Genomic DNA, 26,259 nt, shown 5'->3' with positions numbered 1-26,259 from the left:
TCTCCCCCATCGGTCGGGTCCGACTTCAAATGGGCCTAACTGGGCTTTTGATTCCAACGTACTTAGCGACGAGCAAGTCTCTAGACCAGTACTGTTGCTGTCTGAAAAGCTTTTGTTCATTTCCGAAGATAGCAACTCTGGATTATCTTATAAAACTTTTTAGGAATTAGAGTTGGTCATATTATTTACCAACATGACTAGCAAAGTTGAAGGTGAGGGCTATATTTAACATTATTTTTGAAGAAATTTTATTTGTTTTTTGTATTGTATTAGTGACGGACGATGGCTGAGTGCTAGCATTTTGGTGCTGCGTCGTGCCTCAAGACGGGTGACAAGCCATCAACCGACAGATGATATATGCAGACACAACGGTGAATTCCACCTTTTATTGAGATTCAAGATTGAATGTTACACAATTAGACAGCTCTCATCACCTTATTCAATCGTACAACATTAAAAAAAAAAACGACATTTTGTCATCAAATTATAAGGATCAAGCCAGCAGGAATAATAAATGGAAATCACAGTCAAAATTCTCAACACTGCTGTAGAAATTGAAAGCTGTAACATGCTCGGCCTGGCATCCTCTTCAAAGCCAAATGGTCAGGATGAACAAGAGCAGCGCAACCATCACTTGATTCCCAAAACCAAATTTGCCGGCTGAGTGCATGGCAGAAAAGAGGCATTAATTATTTATCTTTGCAAATTATTAAAGCATCACATGAGGTTGAGATGATTACCTCCGCTGCACATAGTATCATCAACTTTCTTCCCACACCTTCCAGCTAAGTCGTAGGCTTGGGTCTTTTCGGCAGGGTTCTCAGCAAGCAAGTTACAGAGGCAGAGTGTATCAGACTTGATCAAGGTCTTGAGAGGATCGCAGCAACTGGTTGGAGGAACCAGTGTGGAATTGAAGTAACTGTCGCAAAAAATCAGATCGTACTTACAGGAGGTATCCGGCGGAGCTGGTGCAGCTGATGCCCATGAGCACAAAGCTAGCAAGCAAAACATCGCCACTGCTCCCTTCATCCTGATCACACTTCTTACAATGATCGATCAGTACTCTTCGTCTGAGATTTTTTGTGCCTTTTAGTTCTTGGGGGTCATCATTCTTATAGGAGGCTTCCCTCGAGTTGTCGTACCGTTAAGAGTTAGTGGCCTACACAAACAAACATCAGGCTGCGTGCGTGGGGACTCGTAAGTTTCACGATTGCACGTTTCTGATGCTATGACATATGATATAACAAAAACTAGATAGGGTCTGACAAGATTATAGATAATACTTCAAGGACTCTGTCAAAGGTGGTCAATCTGCACAAAGTTGAGGACTGGCACTTTCTGATTTGGATCCTAAAGTTAACTAATAACATCGTGATAAGTGGCATTGGTGATTTATATAAAATAAAGAATGCAGTAATTCCATATATAAGGATGAAGGTGAGGTTGTATCTCTCTCCCTCTATTTGTTTTCTTGTACATAATGTTACATTAAACAAGGTCGTTACATTTCCAAATAGTACGGCAGCTATTTTTGCATCAGAGCAGAGACTGCGGGATTAATTCCAAGTACAGAATATGCATCTTTCTCGTAAACCGATGCCAGCTGTCTTCTGCAAAACATCCACCAACCTTTGTAATATATATATATATATATATATATATATATATATATATATATATATATATAGATAGATAGATAGATTCTTTGCCGCAATTAGATGAACTCTGTCTAACTAGCAATGATAAAAATAAGTATTGATAACTCTTGAGAAAAGGTTCCAGGAAGATGAACGAAGAGGTAGAGGTTTATTCTGATGTTGTTTAGGAAGAAAAATAAAACAAAACAAGAAAGAAACAGATGGGCACGATTAGGCATGATAACAAATTATACAACTTTGACACGATAGCTGCATTCAAATGTTTTCTGTCATGGAAATAGCACGTAGTGCTTATGAACAGCATGTAAAGCACCAAGTGATAATTCCATATGTGCTAATGATTTGTGATGCAAGCTTCAGGCCATGGATATCATAAGAACTTCCAAACATAACTAACTTGCCAGAGATTGCATTATATCTTGCAAGGAGAAAAGTAAATTGGAAAGATACTGCTTACATGACAGGTGTACCCAAAAGTTCTGTGACTGTAGGGGTTCCCGCACTCAAAAATTCTGCCAAACCAAGGCAGGAAGTAGGAAGGAAGAAGAAAGAATCATCAAGCTGGGTCACAAGTCCTCCATTGTCTGACATTTGAGCTCAACTGGTTTGGGACATTAGCAGACCAAGCATCCAAGTCTGGTAGTGGACCAGTGAGTGCAAGATAGTTGTCACTCTCGTTTTCATCCATTCTCTTCCAGCTTACCTGTAGTAAATCTTCCAGCTGATTAGGAAGGCAAAAGTACAACTATATGTGGCGGAATAAAAGACATGATGGACAGCAAGATGTGGATGGACATTGCAGACAGCAAAACTATTTAGGGTTCAGTAAAATGTTAGTCCATCTGAGAAGATGATCTCAGCAGTTTTCCTTTTTAATACTTCGATAATAAAAAGATACAAATTATATGATCGCTACTTTTGTTAACAATTTAATTATCATTCAAGGATCCAAATATTAGCATCTCAATAATCAAGCATGTGGAGTTTGCCGACGAGATGCAGATATATTTATTAGAGCAGAAAAAACCTGAGAAATGATGTATTGAACTCTTTTTTCACACAATTTCAGAAATTTTGGATTCTGCGAGGGTAGTAAAAAGCTAGATTGTTGAAACAGTATTACTGGTCAGTCAAAATTTAATCAGATTATATACCTTTCCAGGGAATGCAGAACAAAGTGCCTTAATTGTAGAATGCTGCACCCAGGAACTATCAGGTGAAACATTACTATGTGCTGTTCTTTCAGCACCTTGAGATGCTTCAGCATGTACTCCGCCACAATTTATCATAATTCGACCATTTGGCATCAGCTTTTTTGTCATTTCCATCCATGTTGTGACCTGTATCACACTAGGTATGAAATCCCAAAAAGTAACAGACAGGATAGTGACTTATTTAAACCAAATATGCTGGGTTCTGTAAGAGAGATCTAAAAGAATGAGACTAGTATCAATAAGAAAAAGAAAAGAATAAGGGTGACATAACGGCATTCAAGTTGATAAAAAAAAACAGCATTCAAGTCAGGATGAGCAGAAATGTGAAAACATAACTATGACAAGCAAAACAAGTATATCAAAAGAAAATAAAAAAGTGGGGCAAATGTGCCAGACCCAAAAAAGCATGCTCGATTCCAAGGAGTCCCAATAAGATCACAATATCATGACAATAAGCTTCTTAAAAAGAAAAAGAAAAAAAAAAACGAAAGCACTTAAAAGTAAAGTCGATTTCTTCTTAACAATTCGTCGGCAATATTCTTGTAAAATTAGCTCTTGTGAGAGAAGAAAGATCTCAGGGAAGGGCAACACTGCTACCAACTTAACTGCTTTGAGATATAGAAGGACACTGAGCTTGAAACTGCAGAGTTTCATTTTTAGGCAATTTTGGTTGACACATTCCTTCATCCTTTCTCTAATAGTCTTGCAGTCACAGTGTCATTGTCCTTTCTTTGTACAATCCATGCAAGCATTGTCTTCTAACATGTTCATGTAATATCACTCATTTTTAAAATGTAGTACACTAATAGCTATATGCAGTAAAAAAGTGTTGTTTGATGTGCATATCTGCAGGTAGTGACAACCACATGTACAATAAATGCAGACATTAAGAAAATCAAGGAAGAAAAATTATACTACAAATCACAATATTGGATGAATGAAGACATAATATGTGACGTGTACATCTCAAATCCATCAAAAAGGATAAACACAATACCTCATGTAATTGTGGTATAACCCTTCCATCGGAGAACAAATCCACGATAATGCCTGCACTTTTGACATGGGTAAAATATAGATATTGGGCTAAGCTGCATGTATCAAACTATCAATCTTTACATCAATAAATAATTATTAGTGAGTACTGAGGAATGAGAAGTGCAAGCTATAGTCAGATTGCTTAATGCGATGTACCATGGGTAGATTTGGACTTCTTAGCTTTCATGAACAGAAAGGCACTTAAACTATAGATCAATGGGTAGAAGACAGCTGCTAAAATTAGGTCCTCCTTTCATAGGAAGTTGAAGACAATACTTTTAATTTCTACATAAAAACTACAATTCTATAACAACTTAAGTTTTTTGAGTAATTGCTGAATTAACATGATATTAAAGCTAGAAGTTATGAGATCAAATCCTATTATGTCCATCTTTGTATAAAAATATAAAGCCTCCATTTATTCAAGTTAAGTCTATTTTTTGGGCCTATCAAAATATTTTAAGCCCAAAAATAAGAAGAAATATTAGAATATTAAATATAAAAGAACACATCCTCTAATAGCTTAAGCTTTAAAGAATAATTGGTGAATTAGTAATATGATGGGCATGTAACTATAAATAATATGATTTACCAGCAAACCCTCCTTCAATTGTATTAGATGGAGATAGTGCATCCCCGATGCGCACTGACAATGAACCACCAGATTTGGTGCACTTCTCTAAATTGGATAGACCAAAATAGTCCCTTGCCATATCAATCAACTGAGAACAATAGACACAATGTCATTTCACAAAAAATAAGTGAATTCTTGCAAGCAATGCTTGCCAAGAATCCTGAAGAAGCTTAGCAAATGGATAAGCATAACAATAAAGATATGGAGTAAAGAAAGAATGGTGAAGAATTTCTATGTTCAGTTAGTTTGTCAACCATTACTCTACTACATGACAAGACAGAGCAGATGCCTTGACTATGTTAAGGTAGTTCATCAAGTAACTGCTACTACTATTCTGTAAAGAGCAACTCATAACCAAAGAAACAAATAATGGATGACAGCAAAGCTGATAAGAAAAACATTGATCAAAGAGTACAAGCAAAGAATGGGATGTTGCCAGGATAGAATTAAGCCATGGATAAGAATAGTTGACAAAAGATATATGAAACAAGTTGCAGTAGTGACTCTTACTATCTCATCAATCTCCCAACCAATGAGATGCAACGAAGGCCATAATTCAAGCATCAAATGTGCTGCAGTTCCAGCCCCCTGAAAGAGAATCATTCAGAAGGACCCCTACTTTAATGCACCAACTGTCTAGAAAGTATAATGAGAGACATGACAAGCAAATCACATCCATTTCACACTACAGTGTGCTTTACCAAGCCGAATATGGCAACAGGACCCTGTGGAATAATCGCAGGAAGACATGCAAACTCATCCTGCACAGTATACAGTAGCAGTGAGGCAGTTGTTGTCTTCTAAAATCTGAATATAGATTGATAATTTGATAGTCAATTTACCAGCATGAGAGTGCACTACAAATATCACGGTGAAGATAGTCAATATTATGGGGAGAGCTTCGACATTAAAAAAATCAAGTTCCCAATATATGGGGAAAAAAGAAGACAAGAATTTAGTGCCTCAAGTTGAGGCCTTAACCATAGATATTTGTCCAAAACCAACTAATTTAGACAGATACTTTTCAGCTGAATAAGAAAGAAAATTCTATTGCAAAGTTCCTTGACAATAAATTTGAGAATTAAATTCCAACAATTAATCCTGCAACCTGAGAAATGCTTTTTGCGTTAGATGTTTTGCCATATTGTTCAAATAATACTGTGTGTTTTCTGATTATTTTTAAAAAAAGGATAAATCACTATGCTTACCCAATATGACCCAGTCCATATTTTATCCTTGTTAAGCATGCTGTGAATATTATCTGCATTAAGAGACAGATAAAATTAGAACGTGAACATCCATCCAAAATCACTAGAGCAGATGTCCTGCACTAGAGCTGCATCCATCAATTTCTCACCACAATTATACGGCTAAAACATATAAAGAATGGCATATCTATCTAATTTCTTGTTACCGCTCTCTACACTACATGCTTTTATTCTCCGTATCCATCAAATCAAATAAACAGACAATTACAAGATCACAGCAAACCACGACATTCCAAAAATTCCTCACAAAGCGCCACGGTTCTTGACAATAAACACATTGGTAACTCGAATTAAGAAGAAACGAAGGCAAGGGGCCCAGAAATAGTCTTACGGCTCGAATCGAGTAGCAGAAACCTCGAGGTTTTGGTGTCGACGACCATGATCTCGTTGTAGGGGCTCCTAATCGACGCAAGCAGCGTGAAGGACTCCTCCTCTTCCATCCCCTTACCCTCCTCCGCCTCGGAGGTGGACGCGGAGTTATCTTGGATAGATTCGGGAGCGGGAGCGGGAGCGGGAGCGCATGAAAGAGGAGGAGATCTCTTAGGCGGCACCGTCGCTCTTCGCCCATGGCGACGGAGTAAGGTGGGTTGGAACTTATAGAAATGGGGTTCTTGGCGGAGAGAGAGAAAGGGAGAGGTTTTAATAGTTAGAGGTATCGCTGCTACAGCGATTGCCATCTCGGCGGGAGAGGAAGAGCCTCTCTCGGTCTCTCTTGTTTATGGGATAGAATGGAGTGAGTTAATAACGTATTCGGATTTCGGGCGGTACGAGTATAGCGTAGAAGTCACGTGCGATGCATAAGGTTGGCTCGGATAATATTCATCATGGTTTTAGAGTTTTTTTTTTTTTTTTTTTAAATATCCTAATAGTGAGTGCAAGGTACGCTGAATTCGAGTATTTGAGCTGATTTGGGTAGAAAACGGGTTGAAGTAAATCTTATGGGGCTATTTTATCAGGTTATTAAATGCGGACACAAAAATGAGTGTTTATGAACAGGCTTAGACACGAACTCGAGTCGGATCAAAACTTTTAGACTTTTTTTAATATGAGTTTTTTCTAACTAGAGGAGATTATATGGCGGAATCTGCTCATGTTCGCCCAGCCAGAGTATGAATTGCTAATGAGCGGCACATACTAGTCTTTTATTCGTTCGATAGTATGTCTACTCGTCGGTTAGACTTGAAAACTTAACCCAAAGCCTGACAATGAGTTCAACCCGAAATCTTAACAATTCGATCTGATTGTAGCCCAGTCTAATACTACAGTACTCTTTAAATAGCTTACAGCTAGGTCAAATAGTCACACGAGGTCCAAAAATCTACAGTATATTTAATAGGAGGAGTACATGAGTGATGTACAGTATTTTTTTGAAAAAAATAATTGAAATAGAGCCGACGATCTTATTATTAAAATAATAAAATCGTTTGCTATAGTTATAACAACTGTAGAGATGGATTCCACGGCCACTTTATTAATTCTTATGTCCAGATGAATGTTCCAAGATTCACATTAATGCTTATTTGTAAATTGGTAATCTACATGACTCTGCTCAAGTTTGTCACTATCCATGTAATTGCTGCTCTTAGTCATACTCTTTTTGTCTATAGTTTCGTCATCTTATCTAACTTGTTAGAGTGATGGGCATAAAGGGTTAGACTATTCTTAGACCAATTTGACTGGCAGGCATATTAGCGAATAGAGTGCTCAACCCGATTAGTCTAGTAGGTTCAATTCAATGATTTATCTCTATGTCTAATAGACAGAGGAGCATGAATCTTTGGGTTTATATATATATATATTTTTAAGCCCTATTGAGTCCATGATTAGTTAGTTATCATGGTCATCTTGTTTTAGTGTGCTCGGTTTTTCGAGTAGCCTTTGCATGTGAGCCCATGGTTTGTTATTTATCGTGGTCATTTTATTTTAGTGTGACTTGGGACAGATTCAGTAGATGCTAGTGTTCGTGCATCAATCTTTGTGCTCGTAAATCTTTTCATCGGCCTTACGTGTGTGTCTGCTATTGGTTAATTATCATAGTCATATTGTTTTTAGTATCGAGACTTATCAGTAGTAGATGATAGTTTTAGTGCTCGAGTCTTCACGCTCATAATTTTTTTGAGCTACCTTACACGTGAGTTTGTAATTGGTTACTTAGCATAGTCATCTTATTTTAGTGTGTCGAGACTTATTTAGTAAATGTTGCTATGGTAAGTTTGGGTGTTCCAACTTCGCTGAGACCCGCCTAATTAAGTGAAAAATAAATAAATAAAAGTAGAAATAGAAAAGAGAGTTGATGTTTTATCTAAATAAATAAAATTAAAAGAAAATAAGAGAGCTTTTTAAAAGACGAAGAGAAGAGTTTTTTTTTTTTTGAGAGAAAAAAAGAGAAGCTATCTCAAATAATGAGGTGAAGATCTTTCCGTCGATTTCTGTTATTTTTCTTTGATTGTGATCTAAGAAAATGATTTGAAATTTATGATTCTCTAGTTTTGTGTGTATATAAAAATATTGTAAGTCTATGATTGTTAATTATAGTGAAGGTTTAAGGTGTACTTAGATTCCATAATTTCACCCCCTAAGTTAGGGGTTTTTTTTTCTTAATTAATATGTCTTTATTTAAAAAATATATGTTTTTACTTATGATAGTGGTTAAATGCATTAATTTACACAAAAATAAAACAAGTCGGTACATTAATAAACTCTTTCCTTACATGGTGTTAGTGTTACGCCAAGCACGACCTATAAGTCAATCAACTACCATGAAATTTTGGGCCCACAATGGATAATAAAGATGAATATCTAGCTTATATCGTAACAAACAACAAACTTGTGTGAGTATGAGCATGATCTGCGAGTCAATCACCTATAAACCTAGAGGAGATTACTCTAGAAAAAGATGACATATTGACATATTGACATGCACTCATACCTCTCCATGAGATAGATGTCAACTCATTTCATAGGCTAATAAATTACTCCATAGAAACGTCTTCTTCTTCCATACTCCAATTTGGCGACTGGCACATGGACCACCACAACACCACATGGATAATTTTATTCGAGCTCATCTCTAGAGATTAAAGAATTAATGCTAATAATTCTATTCTGGTAAAATTTACCGATCCACCCGGTCAACTAATCTTAATGCGCATAGATTAAACTATGCACCATAAGGCCTTCAGAATGGAACTATGGAAGGCGTCGATTCTGACGAGATGCGGAAGAAAAGCCAAAAGGAAGCTAACAGAAGTAACAGCTAATGGTCAGTACGAGCTCCGTTCGACTTCACGGGTCGTAACGATAACGCTATCGACACACTTATTTGCCCGCTTTGTCTTTATCCACCCACCTGTGACCTGTCCTCCAACGAAAGCAAATTTCACGGGGGTTGTTTTCTGTCCTTCCACCCAAAACGACCCACAAATAGTGACATTCTGCTGTGCCACTTTTCGACCACAGTTTTTATTCGATCCAATTAATACCGTTCAGTTTGGGCAGTCATCGAATACCTTCCATGCATAAAACACATTTTTGTATAAAATGATAATCGTAAGTTTTCAAATATTTTGGAGGTATAATTTCTAATTAATTTGGCAACTGATGGACTGCTTTCGTTGGAAAAGAAAAACTGTTCGTGTTATTATTGCGAACTTGGAGAATAAATCGCCGATGGCAGAATGAAAGAATTTTCTGTGAACTTTTTAATGAAGGTTTATAACCACATGAGTTTTCATAAGTAGTGTTTAAAAACCTCGCGATATACGATATAAAGTAATTAGTCCTAATTTATCCAGCCTTTCTTCCTATTTCCCAGTTAGATCCAGAGAACAGAATGAAAAATGGAATCCGATGTCACGACATGCATCGATGCATATTGAACACTTGCCAATTTAATAAATTTCACAAAAGAAGGAGAAGAAGAAGAAGAAGAAGAAGAAGAAGAAGAAGAAGAAGAAGAAGAAGAAGAAGAAGAGAGAGACAAATACCGATGCGAACAAACGATTCACTTGCATTTATTCTCAGGACGATACTGGTAATACTTTCCTCGTAGTAGATCAGGCGTTGCCTCGTAACCCGCGAACACATCCACCCATATCTCCGCAAACGCCTTGAGGATGACATCGTGATGCAATGGCGAATTGAGGTCGAGAAATTTCCGAAGCAACTCCCTTAGCTCCTCTCCGGTAACGATCTCCTTCTCCACGATCATCTGCAGCATCGATTTCCGGAAATCTCCGAGCGGATCCTCCGATTCCTTCACCACTGGCACGCTCTCCTCCACCCTTCCGCTGCTACTCCTCCTATGCCTTCGATTCTTCTTCCCCCCTTCTGATTTGGTGCGCTTCCCCAGTTCCATCACGCCCTGCTCCAGCTCGTTGAGCTGGAGCAGAAGCTCAGAGAAGCTTGGGGTGGTCGCCAAGCTCTCCGATTTCTCGTCGTCGTCGTCGTCGTCGTCGAAGAATGAGGAGGTGGAGGCCGCGGAGGTTAGGGTTAGGGTTTGGGTGTCGGCGGAGGAGTAGAGGTAGGATATGGATTTGGTGCGAGGGGTGGCCGTAGATTTGGCGGACGCGTCGGACACCGAGACGGATTTGGAGTCGCGGCAGCCGCAGCGGAGGGCGAAGCGGGAGGCGGCGCTCTGCCTCTTCGGCGCGGCTGGGCCCATATCTTTGCTCGGAGACTTGGGAAGTTCTGGTATGGTAGGATGCACGTATTTATTTGGGAGCGGGACAGCGGGTTGTAGAAGATGAGTGGAAAGTAGTAGTCCTTTTTGGCTATTTCAATCTAATGTCGATCCCAATAAATTGCCAAGGGCTCAAGATTTGGAATTCTCGTAGCATTAACACCCAAATTGATATAATTATTAAGCTCGACAAAAATTATAAAAGCATATATTCTTATAAAAAAATTTATTTCACACCTTACATAATATATTTATTACGATTTAAACCGAATATCCAATATATATATATATATATATATATATATATATATATATATTTAGGGGGTTTATAGTGAAAAGTTATTAGGATATCTTATCAGTTTATATTTATTCCCACTTGGTCTGGATTGGGAAAATTGATGTGTGGACAAACCCTGCATTTCTCTACAACCAAATGGGCCCGAATATTCGTGATGATATTGAAGGGGACGAGCTGCTTATATTTAGCAACTTGGAATGACTGACAGTTCCTTATATTTAGACTAGAGTCATGAGCACAAATTTCTAAACATACTCTATTTTTCTTTGAATCATAAATAATATTTCGTTCTTTATTTGAGGTGCTCGAGGAGTACGCCAAGGGAAGCGATCAAGTTGCGTCGATCACAGCAAAATCTTGTGGAGGTTGATTTTGACTATATAGGCAATTAAATAGTTTTATATCATTATATGATAATGTTGATGCTGATGTTGTAACGCTTATCTTGCCATCCTAATTCTGGCGCCGAGCTAGTGGTTAGGGATTTCTCTAATCTCCAACTAGTATCTTAGCAAGGGAGGTATAAATTAGTAGGAAATTGAAGTTTTTTTTCCCTTTTATTATTCAATTCTAATATTTTAATTTAATCTCACCTCTGGTTAAATAGACTGGAATCACATTGATTGACTTATATATTTTCATAAAAAAATATTTATAGTGCACGAGTATTTTCTTTAATATGTACATATTAAATCTAATTTCTCTATTAGAATTGATTTGGGCTAAACTAATCAAATCACCAAGGCAGCTATTTTGTGAGATCGCCAATGGCTGGACCAGACCTACATCCACCAGCAGAGTTTATTTTACCAAAAATTATATTAAAACACGTCTGCAATGGTGCAAGCATCAAAATAAATTAAGAGAGAATCTACTACAGTGAAGTTGCTAAGTTTCTTTTCTTATAGTACTTTTTAGTGTCAGAATGGACCCCATGGGTGAGCCTAAGCACAGCATATGATGACTCATGAACAGTCCTTAGTTGCATGCTTATTCCTGCTCCTTTAACTAACAACAATAATTTGCCTTAAACGAGTCAAAGAGCTCTATAATCCCACGGATATCCATATAAGATTGTGTTTAATAAAATGGATTTACTTTGGCGATCCTTTATTCTCAAGCTTTAGGGGACAATGGAACTTTGTCGGTGCTTATTAGTTAGCCGATTGTTTGGCCCTTCCCCACTATTAAGAGTTCAGAAATTATTCCTTGTTGGCGTTTTAGAGCCCCCATTTTGCAAAAAGGTGCAAGACTGTGCACTGGCTCTGGGTGTCGTGTTTGCTTTTAAAGTTGCAAGCAAACAAATGTCGCTTCTGGCAAAACGACGTCGTTTTTTTCCCCCTTTTTTTCTGTTAAAAGTCTAGTTTTGCAGTTTTATGCCAACCTCCTTTGCCCTTTTAATAACTTCGCCGTCAAAAATCCTTTTTTGTTTTCTATAAATGTAGCTTTAGATATAAACATTAGAGCATTAGAGCATCATTTTATTTATCTACGCTTTGGACCACTTTTTCCGTAGAGTATTAGATTTTCTTTTTCTTTTTTGCATGCATATCCTATATTCTTAGAATATTGCTTTTGGATGGATATCATTAAAATTTTATCAAATTAACTGTAAAAATACAAAAGTAAACTCGTACTTATTTGCATATATTTCTTTGAATTAAGGGTGTCTATGTATTTTCATCTGCTGGATTATTGAGATTTTAATACACAGCTATTACAAAGTAACCTAATAAATTTACATAAAATTCATGGGTTTTAAAAGGTGCATATATAATATGAACTTCTAGAAAGATATGCACGCAAATAAAAAAACTCTGGAGGGTTATACATGCAAAAAAGAAGCATTAAAAATAAAACTGAGCTCTAAAATGCCGGCTACTTTTAATTTAATGGGAGAATATCCATACCTGGGCTTTAATAGGCCTTCCTAGATATTCTTTTCATGGGCTTTAAATCAAATCGGGTGCAAGTGTAGATGTTGCAAAGAATCGTGCTCCTTGTTTGTTAATTAAAACACAAGTGAGCCCATTATGACCGAAATCTAAAACAAAGGACCATGTTTAACTAATTGTGATGCATAGAAACAAAGAGAAGATATCTCCGGAATTTCTTGCTCGTATTAATTAGCACAAAAAAGAAGAAGAAGAAGAAGAGGTTTTTCCCAACTTCTAAAATGTGCCAAGTGAAATTGGTGTGAGGTTTTCTAATGGTTTAATTTGGTTTTCAAATTGTAAACAAAAGTTAGAGGCCGTGTTACAAACTTTTCAAATTAGAACGGCCCAATAACCGATAAAAATACCCTTTCACATTCTGTTTAGAGGGAGATAAATAGGAAAGGAGGGAAAAAAATATATAATTTTCTCCAATTTGTTAGAATTTTAGGATACAACGGCGGAGAATGGGAGAGAAAAATAAAATATGTGACTCTCATTTTCTCTTCAAAAATAGAAATAAATAAATAAAAAACTAAATTTTCTCTCGCTTTTTCCCCCTCTTTTCTTCGTTCCTTTAATCTCCTATTTTCATTAAAAAAAATTGAATATAGAAGTATTTTTCGTAATAAAGTTGAAACTTAAGTAATCATTTGCACAAAAAGGAAGAAGAAAATTAATATTTATATGTAGGGTCTAAAAGTTTGGTCCTTATATCCTTTTATTCGAGAAGCGAAATGATTCCACGTGTCCCCAATCTTCGTGGACTATAGGCCACAAGTGCATTGCTGGCAAGCCATTCTCTATCTGTTTTTTATTTTAAAAAAATTAAGGGCCTGGAATAATCATATATGGCTAGCTTCAAACTGCATGAATGACTCTTCGATACAAATCCTACACACATAAGCTAAAAGTTAGACCAAATAATAATAAATAACATTAAGCATAACTCATGCATTAGTCGGAGAAATTAGGTATCGATAGCTCTAAAAATAAGTCTCCTATTTGGCCAACATCTCGATATCATTATAATTTAAAACAACAAGGATTTTATAAGACAAACAATAATAGTAAATTTAGTCGCACAAAATGAACAAGTTAAGTGACAACGATGATGACTAGGCAATTAGATATATCAACATACACAAACCTACATAATTAAGCAATTGTATAAAATAAAATAAAAATAATCCCTAGTTTACATCTACAACGCAAACACATACTTATACATGCTCATATACAGATTAAAACTAAATAGAAGTAGGAAAATGGAGGAGTCCTAAACCGGAACGGACTTAGAAACAAGGGTGTGTTAGGCACGAGGCGGCAGCCGTTCTTTCTAACCATCGCAGTATAAGGTTAGGTTTCTCTTCTATCCTTTTGATTGTTTTCTATCTTTTCTTTTGACGGCAACCTAATTAAAGAATATTAGAGATGGTCATAATTTTCCGATGATTTGCAGACTTGGACAGAAACGATGGGACAAGAGGGAATTAAATCTTTGGCTAACTTCCAATCCAATTGAAAGCCATACTTCAATTCCACGCAACCTTCACTCCACGACCACAATATTCTTAGCCTCACCACAATTGAATTCATATATATATATATATATATATACATGAATTCAATTGCTAAAGTTCGTGATACTTCTAACAAAGTGGTGGTCATGTTCGTCGTAGAAAGTTGATGCAATACATCATACATCGAAAGTGAAAGATTTGAAGGCTGTCATAGAATAGGATAGATGTGGTCAGGGGATAGTTGTCGTTTACCTTACAAAAGTTCTTTGAATTTTTTCTTTTTACCAAGCCCATGTTTTGGATTCCATGTCGCCACCATCTTTTGTTTACCTTTTATTGACTAGTAAAATCACAATTATATGCTTACTTTATTTATTTTATTTTTTTGTAATATTTTTTTTTAATAAGTTATAACTTTAAATTTATTTATTTTTAAATTAAAATACAAAGTTACTTAGGCTTAACATAGATTTATCCAATATACTAAATCGCATAGTTTAGACTTAAGTCGTGTGACTTGTCGAGCGATTGGTTCAAACTAAATACTCCTTGTTATATCACTTTAAGCCGTCGTTATTGTCGAGTTGTTTTACTATACCATAAAGTTATTAATCGAGTAAAATCGAGTCGTTGAATTAAATCACAAAACCACTTAAAAAAAAAAATTCTACACTAATTGATTGGGATTGAAGATATTAAGACATTCTTAGTCACAGAGAAAGTAATACTATAAGAGCCAGAACTCTCTTATAATATAAGCCACAGAGTTAAGTTAATCCATCTTAAAAAATGGGTGACAGAATATATATATATATATATATATATATATATATATATATATATATACATATAAAATAAATAGATTCGTGATTTATGGGAGAGCATAATATCTAAACTGGGGACCATAAAATTATATTAAAGTCGGAAAAATTTCAATATCAAAATGAATCACTCGGATCAGGCGATTTCAAAATTTTAATTTCAATATATTCTAATCTCAAGAGCTTAATTGGAGCTTGACGTCATCCACGCAATTCCTAGAGCTTTTAATTATTTATTCGCCCTTCGATGTTTCCAGAAGACATAAGCAGCCAAACGGGAAATATTATGGTTGGACGCAGTACCTGGAACCCACCAAAGATTCGATCAAACCATAGAGTGTTGACAGGGACTTAAGCAACCTCTTATGTACCTAAAAATAATTATAAACTAGTGATGGTGCTCATTTGAATAAGATCTCTCCGTTTTCATCGGTCAAGCTGGCCATTTAATTTCTTTTTGACCTAAAAAGTTGGCCAAATTTGACTTAATATTTATTCGATTTCTACGAAAGCATTCGTTTGTTTTGAGAAGAGGGTGGATATAATAACATAATAGAAGACGTTGTCCATTTTTTCAGAGAATATAATTTTCGTCGAGTTTTAAAAATTTCTGAAAAATAAATACCATTAAAGTAGTCATAAATTCCGTACTATTTAATTTGATGGTCTTTTTTACAAATATACTCAGCTTATATATATGTGCTTTGGTGTTAGGTCTTGGATGCTGGTAGTAGCTTTAGGCCTCTAGTTTGCTGTTTGTTTATTTTATAGATTTCAGTACTCTTTCGCTGTTTAAGTATCTAATGAAACAGGGGCATGAGCCTTATCTTCTTCTTAAAATATATATATAATAGAAAAAAATAAATAATATTCTTAATTAGGGTGTAGAAATTTAGTTGCAACAGTATGTGAGCATAATATTGGATACTTATTTGGTCACTACTAATCGTCTATTATATTAGGTAGGTTGCTATTATATTTCCTTTTCCCCTGAGAAAAGGATAGCGAAGTTAAATTTTAGTCTAATCGACCATCAACTACTCCCATAATTTTATTTAATTTTAGCTTTGATTAAAAAGGAGGTGAGATTTCAACTATAGATTACGAACACACTTTATGAGAGATTTGTTTGAGTTCCCAAAATGTCAAAATGTCAAAAAGAAAGATACGAATACAATTAAAGCCCAGTAAGATTACATCTTTGACGTACCAACCAAAATGGGCAGCACTCCGAGAATTTCATGATATCAATAACTAAGCTCATATAATATATAATATATATATATATATATATAACTCTCTTTGTCAAACTCTTGATGATGGTTAAGAAGTATTATTTAAAACGTGACATGCAGCTACTAGCCTACTAGCCAGCCTTAGATCCCTTTCAAGTGTAAAAATACAAAACTTGAGGTACTTTAAAATGTGCCCTAAATTGCTATTACTGTGGTTATTTCGTAAATATCTCCGTTATAGAAGCCCAAGCTTGAGTTGCGTGTGAAAATAATCTATGAAACTAATTATATATGACACTTATCATTTTACCTCGCTCGTATGTTTTTTGTAAATTTAATTTTGCTACTAAATAGTTATCAATTTAGGTAGTCGTGGGAAGGCTCTTCCGATAGTATTTTTGTATCTTTTGACTGCCAATATTAGTGGGGCTTAGTGTATCTCTGAGTATTAAATAATATATATTTTATTTTTTAAAAGAAAAATAGAAAATCTATGTCGAATTAAAAAAATTGATTAAAGAAATAAAGTGTAAATACTAATGTAGGGTGTGAAATGAAAAAAATTCTCAATGATGTAAGAGAATCCAATCTCTAACCACCCATCTAACCTTCCTTTGCCACTTGCCACTTGCCACATAAGAATTTATTAAGTTAAAAGAGCACTCCCCTCTCTCTCTCTCTCTCTCTCATCGTTGTTTCCTTTCCGTAGAAGACCCTCCTGCTTGGATCCTCTTCCTACCATTCTCCATCATTCCTTTTTATTTTTTTTGCATTTTTGACCCTCCTTTCCCTTCTTCTGCAATCGCCAATACTAGCTTCCACTTGGCCTCTCTCTTTTCTCTACTCCTCCTCAACTTTGCGTGGGATTAAGGAGAGTGATTTGGAGATATGAAGGTGAGGATTCACGTCTTGTGGGGGGGATAATCCCCTTCTTTACTTATCAATGATTCTATTGTAAAGTTGGTTCCTTTTGTTATAGCTCCAATGGATTCCTCTTTCTTCTCCATGGCCTTAGCTTTACAGCTTTTATGTTGTAACTTTTAGTGGGGGGAATCCAAAGAATGATTCCTAAAAGAAATTCTGATCTTGGTAGGCTTTGTTTTTCTTCTTCTTCTTTTTACTTTAGTAATTGATTCCTCAATTGCCACTTCACAAAGATTGGAACGTTTATCAACTTGTGATAGATTAATGGAGTATCTTTCTCTCTGTTTTGCTCTGTTTCTAGCTTTTCTCTTTTTTTTTTTCTTCAAACTTCTAATGGCCAATTGCTTCAAAACATTTCTCTCATGTTGCAGAAAATTATTGTTAAGTTGGATTTGCATGATAACAAAGACAAGCAGAAGGCAATGAAGGCGGTCTCCGCTCTCCAGGGTACCAAAAGAATTCCCTTTTCTTGCTCTCTAATTGGCTTCATCTCTTGATCTGAATCAAATTTCACAGGGATCGACTCCATAGCCATGGACATGAAGGAGATGAAGATGACGGTGATCGGGACCGTCGATCCCGTCAACGTCGTCAGCAAATTGAGAAAATCCTGGCGCACCGACATCGTCTCCGTTGGGCCAGCGAAAGAACCCGAGAAGAAGGATGAGAAGAAGGATGAACCCAAGAAGGAGGAAGCCAAGAAGGAGGAGCCCAAGAAGGAGGAAGCCAAGAAGGACGAGACCAAGAAGGAAGAAGGCGAGAAGAAGAAGGACCCAAATGAACAGATCATCGGTGATCTCGTCGCTGCTTACAAAGCTTACAATCCTCACATGACCACCCAATACTTCGTGAGGAGTATAGAAGAGAATCCAAATTCTTGCGCCATTATGTGAATTAAGCAGAGCTCTCAAGATCACAGCCCGGATTAGTTCAAAGCCTTCTGCTGTCAGATTGGAGGTTTCTTTGTACAGGTTGGTGGTGGATTGCTTCAAAAATTTTCCTCTTTCATGGGTTTGCATGTCGATGGAAATAAGAGCTTCAACTTTGTCGAAACAGAGTAATATTTCTACAGGAATATCTGTAATAAAAATTTTGACATTGTATCACCTATGTAAGTATATTAATTAGCTAGAATTTGAACTTTTATTTGGAATCAAACGTTACCGTTTATTTCCTTAGCTGCATAATTGATAATTCCTCATGGTTGGTTTAAGTTGAAGATAGTGTTTATGCACAACGTCGTCTTCAAGCTACAGGAGGTACGCAATGCATGATAGCTCTGCTGCCAAATTATATCAATTTACTGAATTGGTTTTCTTGCAAATTAATCCATCGCGTGTGTCCTTATTATGCATTATACCATTCGTTCTGACGAACTACGTGATGTAACGCCTAATTTTTTTTGTCAAATTTAATACCAAAAATTATAAAGTTGGTGATAATGTTGTCAAACAGCACTTGCTAAACTGACTGACACATGATGGCGGCGCATAAAATAATATATATTTTTTAATTATAAAAAACGATTATTTATATTTTGATCTCTTAACCATCTTTCTGGTAGAAAAAAAAATTATGTAGCTATATGCATGTATCATTAAATCCCATTTCTCCTTTCGTAAAATAAAAGATATCAATTTTAACAAAATTCTAATTTGTTCATTTAATTAGTTAGTCAATTTTCTAATACTCTTTTAATAAAGTTTCTAACTAGGGAATTTAATAATATAATTAAATAATTTAGGGAGTGCATGTTGCTATCTTTTTCTCCTGATTTTATTGTGTTGAATTTGTAATCTTCTAATCAAGATGATACGATAATTCCACCAACCGGCTTCACCTAAAATAAAGTTATTGGGATAATATATACGTTATCTTCTTCTTTTAATCAATAATTGCAACTATACAATAGTAACACTGCATATCCTTTAAAAATATATATTATGAGGCAAATTACATTTTATCCTTATTTAATCCGATTTTAATTTTACACCCGTAGACTTTAATCTTAAGCATTAAATTGTAATATAAATGGTCGAACAACCCCTACTATATCACCAAAGTACTTTGATATTATTAAATTAATTTGTATTTCTATGGAGCTAATTAAGTTTTTTTTTCATATTTTTGGTAACGATTAACTAACAATTAAATACGTAAACTTAAACTATATAATAATAAATTAAAAATAGATTAAACCGCAAAAAGATAAACTATAATTTATCGTAAAAACACCACCATTAATTTGCGTCGCCAGACTCGGTACTTAGTACTAATTTATATATTGTAATAGACGTGGCATTCCACTATTTTAAATTCGTTGGTTTCTAGGGCCAAGATAATTAGTCAAATAATTAAATTACATTTCTTGATCACTGGATTAATCAAACATCAGTGCTTAGTGTTTGTCCACATAGATTATGGATGTCCTTCTTCGTGGATGAACACCATGTACCAAAATCCATATCATGATTGATTCAGAATCACGAGGCACGACTTCCACGCAGGAAATAGTGCTATCCTACCAATAATAATGTCATCGATTCAAGGTAGGCAGGTGTTCTAATAAATTATTACACGAATTTTCTAATCAAAGATTATATATATATATATATATATATAGAATACGAATGTCTGGGCCATGCGACAGGAATTAAATAGATGTAAAACTAACTTGTCTGTGTTTGTTTTATTATAGATCTTTCTTGAAGGAAGGGATTACAAAAAACACTGTATCTTTTTCCTATCATCATTAATACCCTATAATATAGATATTTATTACCCTTTTCTATATTTTATTTTTATTTACTACAGCATAATCTGAGTTAAATTTAACCTAATCATTAATGCAGAATATTTTTTCATTATTTACACATATAAAATTTTGAAATACCGAAATTACTCTTCAATAAAGTTGTTTATCTAAGGATTAATAATGCTGTCGCATATGTGAGTTGTCTTAAATAAAAGTATCATAGTCATTATGCACATATATATATATAGTTATTTTAACTTATTCTTAAGACTAAATATATTTGGTTCACTAGTAGTTTGCTTGTTTAGGACTAAATTAATTCATTCTCAACTCATTCTTATTACCCAACTCATTCTTAGGATAAGTTTACTCTCTTTTCCATCCTTATCCTCTCTATCTCTTTATCGATGTCCTCTCTAAGGTCTCTAACATTTTCACAATAGTCTCTCCTCAATTTCCATGCTCCTCACTTATCTAAAGTCATGGTCACCAATTTCATATCGTACCCCCGTCGAATTAATGCTTTCTCGTTGTTCTCCTACCACTTTCTTACTAGATCCATGTCACTCCTCTACTTGATTTAACCCTAGTTGCAACTCCTTCCTGATTTAATCCGAGTTGCTGCTCCTCGTCGGATCCATGCCTTGCCTCCGGATCCAATCTATTTTGGTTTTCTTTTTCTTTTTCTTTTTTTGCTTTGCCATATGCTTCTCTAGGTCATAGGGTCATATCTTCGACTATCGTTAAAATAAGTTTTAGCACTATGCTCTTACAATCTTCGAGGATTATGCTTCATATTATACTTTATTTGTGCCTTAGTATTTGTTACCTTATTTTCCTTGTAGTGTTATACATTGTAACTAAGTGTAGGATTTGTGCGTTTGTCACTCTACTCTCTCTCATGTTGTGGATCATATTGCCTCTGTGGAATGAATGAACTTTGTCTACATGCTTTTTCTAATTAAAACCTTTGAGGGTCGAATGCGAATTATTCGATATTCCATAAGATGGTATTAATAATAAAAATAAAAAATAGAATATTTATTAATAATATAAAACTTTTAAAACTTGATCCTATAAACTAAATTATCCTTTCCTTTCCCCGCCCACAATTGCATCACTCTGGTCTACTAAAACACCAAAACACATCATCCATCCATATAAAACACATCATCTAAGTCATTCAGTTGCATGAAATAAAAAAGAAAAACTTGTGGCCATAATCCCAACCACAATGATCTGATGTAAGACCAATCCATTATATTATATATATATATATTTATAGTTTTCGTGTGATTATTCCACACCAAGTTGGCTATCTATCCTAAAAGTTATTATTCAAAGCCATTGGATTGGATATTGATGGCAAGCACGATAATGATGCCGTTGTTCTTACAACTCCCCCCAACTAAAATCCTTGTCCTTCTTCAACCTTTAGGTGGAGATGAGTCAGATGATTTGACACCAAGAGCTCAAATAAATGCACATAAAATTCTACGAGACGAAAGATTGATCATAATAATCTACAACCGGTGGAGACATAATAGTGTCATATTCTTTCTAAAATAATTGTATGTAGATAGACGATAATGATAAGTGTTGATCAATAATGGAGGCCTTCATAAAAAAATATTATTATTATTATTATCTTTAGTTTACTCATGTCTCATAAAAAAAAGTTTGGATAATAGTTCTGGACGTCTAAATATAATTAACCTAAAAGAGAAGAAAGAAAAAAAAATTAATAAGGGAGAAGACTAGGAACTTATAATGAACTTAGATTGATTGTAGTCAAGAAAGGTGTAAGATTATTTAGTTGGCAATTAAGTGAACAAAGCCTTATTTAACTGTGTTGTTAGATTTGTGTAAAGAGCATGACATAAAAGATAAGTTTAAATATTTTTAGACTAGTTTCAGTCTTCTCGTGTTCGAACGGCCCTTTGGGCATTCAAATGCAAAAGCCTGAGAACATAAGCATTTATTTAGCATTTGAACGGCATTTGAAAATTTTCGAATGCAAAAGTTTGAGAATAGTGAGCTACTTTCGGTGTTCGAATGGCCTTAGCTAATTTGTTTAGTTTACTAAGGGCGTTTGAACACACTGACAAAGCCAACTTATTATGGACTGATTTTAAATTTGGTTTCTCATCTATTATGGAAACATATTTAAGTCTTCAAGAGGACAAAGGATTTGAACGCTTAAAGATTTTCTTGATCGTTTCATCGTTGTTCTTAAAATAACTTGTTGTCTCAAGGATCACTGAGACAAGTTCGTTTGATCTCGAGGGTCAAAGAGATCGGTGTAATCAACCACGTGAAATAATTTATCACAAAATATTTAGCAAACAAGAGATCTTCAGATATAGTTGTAAGATTTAGCGAATAATCTATAAGTTGTTCTTGTATTTGCTTTTTATTAATAGTTAATTTAATCCTACTAAAAAGGATCCGTTATTTACCATAGTTTGGGCTTTTGCACGTAAATCTCATGTATTTATATTAGATATCATTTATCAATCATTGTTTAGTGATAAATCTTTCATAAGAGATCAAATAGTTCGTATTAGAGTTTGCCAGAGTTTTTCAAAAGGGACCGGAAATTAGTGGAGCTGTTAAAATACTATATAAATATTTTTCTTTTGCCGATGAAATAAAGTGCTCTGGATAATATTAGGCTTAAAAATAGAACTAAACTAATGTTTAATACCAGTTGGTCTATAAAATTTATTGGGCAGGAATGAGCAGGGTACCGTTCCTAAGAGCAAGTCCAATTACTGGCCCATTACTTGACTAATCTAAGATATGGGCCTGGCCCATTTAGGCTACAACCCAAATGATCTACATCAACACTCAAAATCTCTTCTGGGTCACCTAAATTAAGTTGAGATGAGAGAAGAATTGACCTAGTAAAGCTAGTGCTGTTCGAGCACATCTTTGAATGTGTATCAGTACACACTACATCAGTGGCGTGTATTTGATACTCGTAATCACTTGTCACGAATTAAGTCTTTGAGATAGATAATGACCCGTCGGCAATCAACTTTTAAATCGCAAACGCTTTGCAAGTGTTGCATATGTTTTGGATTGTGACAAAGCAAAAATAAACAAAATACATAATTTGATAGAAATATTGCTATTCCTTATTAGTAGGAAAAGATAATGACAAGAAAGTTAAAAAGGGCAAGATAGCCATTGAAGGTAAAATAAACATTATTGAACAAGTGGCACCTCGGTTGTGAAGTTAGCTCGTCTAATGTTTCTCGGTTATTTAATTTCAGATGTGATTCGAATTTATAAAGACAAGTTGGTCCGAACCAAATTTTTACCCACTGTCATTGTGCTAGCAAAAGCTCAGCAATAAACCCAACGTGATATCCTCTTGGCCCAATTGGATTTTTATTCAAACAATAACTTAGTCACCGTGAAAAACAAAATAAAATTCATGAAGTACAATAATTTTGGTACAAAGTAAAAAAGATTATATATATATATATATATATATATACACGAATTTTTAACTTTTAACATCATTAGAGAAGCCACTTTTTATTGCAGAGGACTTCAACTGGGGCAAACCTCATCCAAAAGTGGGAAGTGGTCCAAGATATCCTCTTGGACCAATAGCAAATCCCTTCCCAGGACTAAAAAAACAAAATAAAATCGAGGCCAACTTTGGCAGTTTCTGTTGCCATTATTAGTTTCAAACATGTTTGATTCCAAATGTCCGATTCATATAACTATAACATTCGCGTTCGAGAAGAAGCTATCACTATGTATAATTGCGTATATATAGGACTGCAAAAATTCAAACAAAATATAATAAGTTTTGTCCACAAATTAGTAAGCTAGGAGAACTTTCCCTAGAAAAACTTCCTACATTTTGTTATTCAAAAGGTTAACATTACGCAACTTCCAACAGTTTTGTCTACATATTAAGTAAGCTCACATGAGAAGTAAGAGGATATATAGTGTCCAACAGGATGTTTTCTTAGAAGAAAAGAAAGATACCAAACGAAAATAACATCAAACTTGCATCACCTACTAGATAGAAAACTCTCTTTGAGTCGTTCACATCTTACATGGCTATTAAAGCAAAAAAAACTCCCCTTCCAAAGAAAGAAGGATTAATAATTAGTTACAACAACTAAGCTTTGGATTAGAAAAATAAAGATAATAATAAGTAAATTAATCATTGGTCTAGAGATTTTATGAGGTAAGAAGTGAGTGGAAATGAGGCAGAGAAGAATTCCTTGTCTCGATCCATGAGGTGCGCAAGCAAATCCATGAAGGCAAGCATTATGACCTTGTGGGTCTTCTTCTCGTTTAGCTTCAGATAGCAATGGAGGAGTTCCAGAAGCCGAGGCCAGTCTTTAAGCTCGTGCATCTCCACCATCTCCTCCATGGATGCTCGGAAATCATGATATGGGTCATCGGATGCCATGACCATCTTCGTGCTTTCATCAGAGAAAGACAACTTTGCCACTTCTTCTTCTTCTTCTTCATTTCCTGGGCATGGGTCTCGCTTTAAGAGACTTGGCTTGGATTTGGACTCCTCCATTATATCTCTGGTAGTGTGAGAAGAGAAGAAGAACCTTTGGGAGGTTATATGACCTCCTAGGAGGGCGATTGCTTCCATGGTGGTTGAGTTGCTATTGCAATTGATGTCTTGGGCCTCTATGCCGGATCTTGAAGAAGAAGAAGAAGAAGAAGAAGAATAGGAAGAGGAGGAGGAGGAGGAATTGGAGGTGGCACAGTAGGCATAATTGGAAATGGAGTCTAGATCGCTTCGAAAGGATTTGGTTCTAGCCTCTTGTATACATATGGGACCTATAAGATTTATGCTTGCAATGGTTTCTTGCAATGATTTGAAGGAAGACTTGAGCTTATCCATATATCCTATTCTCTCCTAGATGTACTCTGACTGAGAAGAGGAGGGAGAAGTGATCTAAGGAAGGGCCTCGGTGAATTTTAACATATTTATAGGTGCTGACACGTAATATTACTACTCTAATGCAAGTTATAGCGAAGTACTAACTAAGGGCACACCATTAAGACTATTATATGTATCTAAGATGGACTTTATGTTAAATAGCATGATGCAACCCCTCACACACGATATTGGAACATATAATAACATGAACAAATTAATTTAAGATTTTAACCTCCGTCCTCCCTAACACATTCTAGAGGCCATCTACCTACCTAAGCGCTCTCTCTCTCTCTCTCTCTCTATATATATATATACATTCACATATTCATCTAAGTTTTCACCTCCAATCCGCAAGATTTGAATATTCCCAATTGTTCGGATAGTACCTATGACCCTTATCAAGAATTATGAGCTAGTTGTCCTATTGCATGCGCTTATCTTTGGCTCTTGCACCCAATTTGGTCTAGTAGCTCCCCCACTCGGATTAGTACCAGTTGGAAGAACAGAGACACAGCAACCGATATTTTCATCCATGCAATGGTCCCCTTCGTAAAATTGTAAACCTATACATTGGGTCATGGAATTTCTCCGCAAAAAGATCGAATTAGGACGTGATTTTTTAATAATGAAATTGTAGAAATCAAATTGCAAATATACTTGTATACAAATTTCCCTCCGTTTCATTATATGGTCCATACTTTTTAAATGCAGCTGAGGCGCAGCGAAGATTCAAATATATTTTGGTTCTTGCGGAGGAAAACTGAAAAAGGTTTATGACTCTTCTACTGAATTGAGTTCCCGTGATCAATGATGATGAGAGGCATGCAGCCACACGTGAACACTGGGGGTCTCACTGTCTCAGTTGCTATTCGCTGCTTGGTACTCAAAAAAAGAAAAACGAAAAAGGTGATAGTGCTGGCATCACAACAGCATCCGAATTTCAATTACTGTCTTTGAAATAAAAAAAGTTTTCAGTTTACTGGCCTTACCCTGGAACCCAGGGTTCCCCAAGAAAAGTACAATTTGTTACCCAAACAGGAGAAAGAAGCCTCATTACTAGGCTAATTTGAACGCACAGCCAAACGAAACTTTGCTCAATTAATTAAGTCTCCTGCGCAGAAATTTTTTGTTTGACGAGATTATAATTGCAAAAGGACCTAATTAACTAATAATCGATACCTTTTTATGTATTGCACATTCCAATCATCATCCCACAATATTATAAAAGACTACTATTAGAGGCCTGTGGCACCGCCCTTCTTCCTTTTGGAGTCGTGTTCTTACTCCAGGAAAATAAAAACGTTGAAGTGAAATCCTAAGTTGGAGTTTATTTTCAAAATATGAAA

At 35.4% G+C, this 26,259-nt stretch overlaps 4 protein-coding genes across 8 annotated transcripts; 1 reads left to right on the top strand and 3 right to left on the bottom strand.

Annotated features, from left to right (window-relative positions):
* Positions 1-358: 358 nt before the first annotated feature.
* LOC140793188 (uncharacterized) lies at positions 359-6,540 on the bottom strand. Of its 3 annotated transcripts, XR_012109919.1 has the most exons (10): positions 6,144-6,540; positions 5,753-5,805; positions 5,246-5,305; positions 5,055-5,132; positions 4,503-4,632; positions 3,870-3,922; positions 2,813-2,998; positions 2,116-2,361; positions 741-1,159; positions 359-660 (listed from the first exon to the last, which is right to left on the bottom strand). XR_012109919.1 is itself a non-coding variant. In XM_073144541.1 (8 exons), the coding sequence occupies exons 1-8, from the start codon at positions 6,487-6,489 to the stop codon at positions 2,215-2,217; spliced, it is 1,053 nt and encodes a 350-aa protein (XP_073000642.1). In that variant the 5' UTR covers positions 6,490-6,540; the 3' UTR covers positions 1,860-2,214. The 3 variants fall into 3 exon arrangements, 1 of the variants encoding a protein (XP_073000642.1); XR_012109920.1 differs by lacking the exons at positions 359-660; positions 741-1,159 and adding an exon at positions 1,403-1,610; XM_073144541.1 differs by lacking the exons at positions 359-660; positions 741-1,159 and having other exon boundaries at positions 1,860-2,361.
* A 3,140-nt stretch (positions 6,541-9,680) lies between these two features.
* LOC140793323 (uncharacterized) lies at positions 9,681-10,579 on the bottom strand. The gene has a single exon (XM_073144734.1). It carries the CDS (start codon positions 10,473-10,475, stop codon positions 9,816-9,818), a length of 660 nt encoding a protein of 219 aa, XP_073000835.1. The 5' UTR covers positions 10,476-10,579; the 3' UTR covers positions 9,681-9,815.
* Positions 10,580-16,927: 6,348 nt separating this feature from the next.
* On the top strand, positions 16,928-18,386 carry LOC140794229 (heavy metal-associated isoprenylated plant protein 39). Of its 3 annotated transcripts, none has more exons than XM_073146160.1 (3): positions 16,928-17,198; positions 17,600-17,675; positions 17,745-18,386. In XM_073146160.1, exons 1-3 carry the CDS (start codon positions 17,193-17,195, stop codon positions 18,119-18,121), a joined length of 459 nt encoding a protein of 152 aa, XP_073002261.1. In that variant the 5' UTR covers positions 16,928-17,192; the 3' UTR covers positions 18,122-18,386. The 3 variants fall into 3 exon arrangements, with proteins under 3 accessions (XP_073002261.1, XP_073002262.1, XP_073002259.1); XM_073146161.1 differs by having other exon boundaries at positions 17,173-17,393; XM_073146158.1 differs by lacking the exon at positions 16,928-17,198 and having other exon boundaries at positions 17,591-17,675.
* A 5,786-nt stretch (positions 18,387-24,172) lies between these two features.
* LOC140794368 (transcription repressor OFP13-like) lies at positions 24,173-24,619 on the bottom strand. The gene has a single exon (XM_073146380.1). It carries the CDS (start codon positions 24,617-24,619, stop codon positions 24,173-24,175), a length of 447 nt encoding a protein of 148 aa, XP_073002481.1.
* Positions 24,620-26,259: the final 1,640 nt, after the last annotated feature.

Source organism: Typha latifolia, chromosome 8 (assembly GCF_019914945.1).
Source record: "Typha latifolia isolate L0001 chromosome 8, TyphaL0001v2, whole genome shotgun sequence".
NCBI classification, from domain to species: domain Eukaryota; kingdom Viridiplantae; phylum Streptophyta; class Magnoliopsida; order Poales; family Typhaceae; genus Typha; species Typha latifolia.
The sequence above is the reverse complement of the archived record's forward strand: the minus strand, read 5'-3'. Positions and strand labels throughout refer to the sequence as shown.

What these genes read in the sequence shown, in the direction of transcription:
- LOC140793188 (XM_073144541.1), bottom strand. Translation starts at nt 6,489, where the DNA reads ATGGCAATCGCTGTAGCAGCGATACCTCTAACTATTAAAACCTCTCCC. An exon ending in TATGGACTGGGTCATATTGG is followed by an intron (nt 5,306 to 5,752) that starts GTAAGCATAGTG and finishes TATACTGTGCAG; the next exon opens with GATGAGTTTGCATGTCTTCC. An exon ending in CTGTTGCCATATTCGGCTTG is followed by an intron (nt 5,133 to 5,245) that starts GTAAAGCACACT and finishes ATTCTCTTTCAG; the next exon opens with GGGGCTGGAACTGCAGCACA.
- LOC140793323 (XM_073144734.1), bottom strand. Translation starts at nt 10,475, where the DNA reads ATGGGCCCAGCCGCGCCGAAGAGGCAGAGCGCCGCCTCCCGCTTCGCC.
- LOC140794229 (XM_073146158.1), top strand. Translation starts at nt 17,591, where the DNA reads ATGTTGCAGAAAATTATTGTTAAGTTGGATTTGCATGATAACAAAGAC. An exon ending in GGCGGTCTCCGCTCTCCAGG is followed by an intron (nt 17,676 to 17,744) that starts GTACCAAAAGAA and finishes CAAATTTCACAG; the next exon opens with GGATCGACTCCATAGCCATG.
- LOC140794368 (XM_073146380.1), bottom strand. Translation starts at nt 24,619, where the DNA reads ATGGAAGCAATCGCCCTCCTAGGAGGTCATATAACCTCCCAAAGGTTC.